This window comes from Neltuma alba, unplaced genomic scaffold, assembly GCF_004799145.2.
Source record: "Neltuma alba isolate B1F8T4 unplaced genomic scaffold, ASM479914v2 tig00010134_pilon, whole genome shotgun sequence".
NCBI classification, from domain to species: domain Eukaryota; kingdom Viridiplantae; phylum Streptophyta; class Magnoliopsida; order Fabales; family Fabaceae; genus Neltuma; species Neltuma alba.
This window is the reverse complement of record NW_021635082.1, coordinates 1,145,211-1,147,225: the sequence shown is the minus strand read 5'-3', so window position 1 is coordinate 1,147,225 and position 2,015 is coordinate 1,145,211. Positions and strand designations below refer to the sequence as shown.

The 2,015-nt window shown below is 35.3% G+C and overlaps 1 protein-coding gene across 1 annotated transcript; it reads right to left on the bottom strand.

The window, feature by feature from the left end:
- Positions 1-439: 439 nt before the first annotated feature.
- On the bottom strand, positions 440-1,450 carry LOC114754402 (cytosolic sulfotransferase 15-like). The gene has a single exon (XM_028943169.1). It carries the CDS (start codon positions 1,448-1,450, stop codon positions 440-442), a length of 1,011 nt encoding a protein of 336 aa, XP_028799002.1.
- Positions 1,451-2,015: the final 565 nt, after the last annotated feature.

The window sequence follows — 2,015 nt, the reverse complement described above, 5'->3', positions numbered from 1 at the left end:
CAAATGGATTTAATTGAGAAAATATTGAAAGAACTTTCTTACAGATTTATATTGATTTGATTTCCATATGATGGTAAATTAATATGAGAACCACGTGTTCTATAAATTAATAATATGAATGCAATACATGCAAAATGCATATAAAATATGTACAACGATTAGTACTATAGAACAATTTATTGCTGATGAAATCAATACAAAATTTTTCTCATCCTCAGTGCTAGAAAACACTGTGACACGCAGTTTGTTCAAGGATTTTTAAGTAAAACTCTCTCCAAAGTACACAGAGTACTAGAACCTTTTGTGATGTGGAGAGCCTGTTACTAAGATACGTAACCAGAAGCTTAGGCCATTATGGAAATAAAAGCGAACTTGATGCATTATTCTCTGTAGGAAGATATTATTATAGACCTATAGTTTAAATGGTTGAAGATAACAATTAAAACGATAGACCATACCCACCCAACTTCTCTTCTATTGTTTTGGACAATTTCTTTTCCATCCAAGTGCTAAAATGATTAACCCAATCACCTACTTCACCTTTCCTGAAGAAGACCTTGTTTTCATACCTGTCCAATATTTTTCCAGCCTTGTTCACTTCCAATTCCTTCATCTTCCCAAAGCTACACAGCTCAATGATGTTTTCAATAACACCATTTCCTTCCTCTTCCAAGTCAAATGGGCAATTCAAGAACTCAGCAACTCTTTTCAAGTGGAACTTGATGTCCCCTTTCAAATCTTCATACTTTAAAAACAGAACCTTATCTGGTTTCTCTATACTTTCTCTCCAATAACCCAAGATATTTGTCCAAAATGGACCAAACTCAATGGTTCCCTTTGAATACCTCTCCAATGCTTCTTCCCATGATAGTCTGGGCGATGTTGATGGTGCAATTGCATTGCCGAAATACCATAGAGATACGAAATTGTCAAATGGGTTACGGCATATATAGATTATCTTGCATTTGGACTTGGAAATTGAATCGAGAATGGAATGGAATGGGAAATGTGTGCCAAAAAGTCTTGGTTCAGGCAAGTTGGAGAGATCTGGATTCTGCTCTTTTCCATAAAGGTGAAACTCAAAGTAAGGCACAAGATCATGGGAATTTGAAATGAGTAAAGGATGGTTCTTTTGTGAAGGAGAAAAACGATTGCGATTCACTAGGGCAAAAACAAGGGCTTTCAACCAAGTGGTGCCAGATTTTGGCAAGGAAGCTACAATAATATCACTGTCTTTTGCTTGGAACTGCTTTTGACAAGTGGATATGGCTTGGATTCGAATTGGCCTCAACCAAATGTCTTGGTAGAGATATATGTAAGGGACACCCCAACCCTTCTCTTTGGGAAGAGAAAGAAGAAGGTCCTTGCATTCTTGGCTACAATTTTCATATTCTTCATCTTCAGCTTCCTTCTCAAGCTGAACATTTGATTGCTTGTCTGTCGCAGCCATGGCGGGAACACTGATGATATATAGTTTACAAGTAATAATAGGCATATCATATAAGAACTTGGGTCTCATATTTCCTTTATTTATACCATCACTTAAACTGATTCTTGAAACTATTTGAAATCAATACCATTTCCAATCGCAGAAATAAGGAGCATCTGTCTATTTCTTGAAAATAAACGTTGCGTATGGAAGCAGAATCGTTCACTTGTTGTGGCACGAAATCATTAAAAGCTTCTGAATTACATTGCATTAGAGGACACATTTGCCAACTTAGATAAACAAAAGTTGTCATATATATTAGGAATATATAGTCTTATTTTAATTAGGTTAATTAATTCGCATCTCGGAGTTCTTTCTTTTAATGGGTATATATAGATCAATCATCAACGTCAAGGTATTTCACTATTTCCTTATTAATCGTTCCGTACCTTTAAAACTACGTTCGAGGCTTCTCAATATTTTCTCCCTATCAATTTCCAAGTCCAATGTTTATTTGTGGTTTCGATCTTTTTTTAGTAATAGAAGTTGACACCAATACATATGAAAATGACTGAGTTGAACAATC

What these genes read in the sequence shown, in the direction of transcription:
- LOC114754402 (XM_028943169.1), bottom strand. Translation starts at nt 1,450, where the DNA reads ATGGCTGCGACAGACAAGCAATCAAATGTTCAGCTTGAGAAGGAAGCT.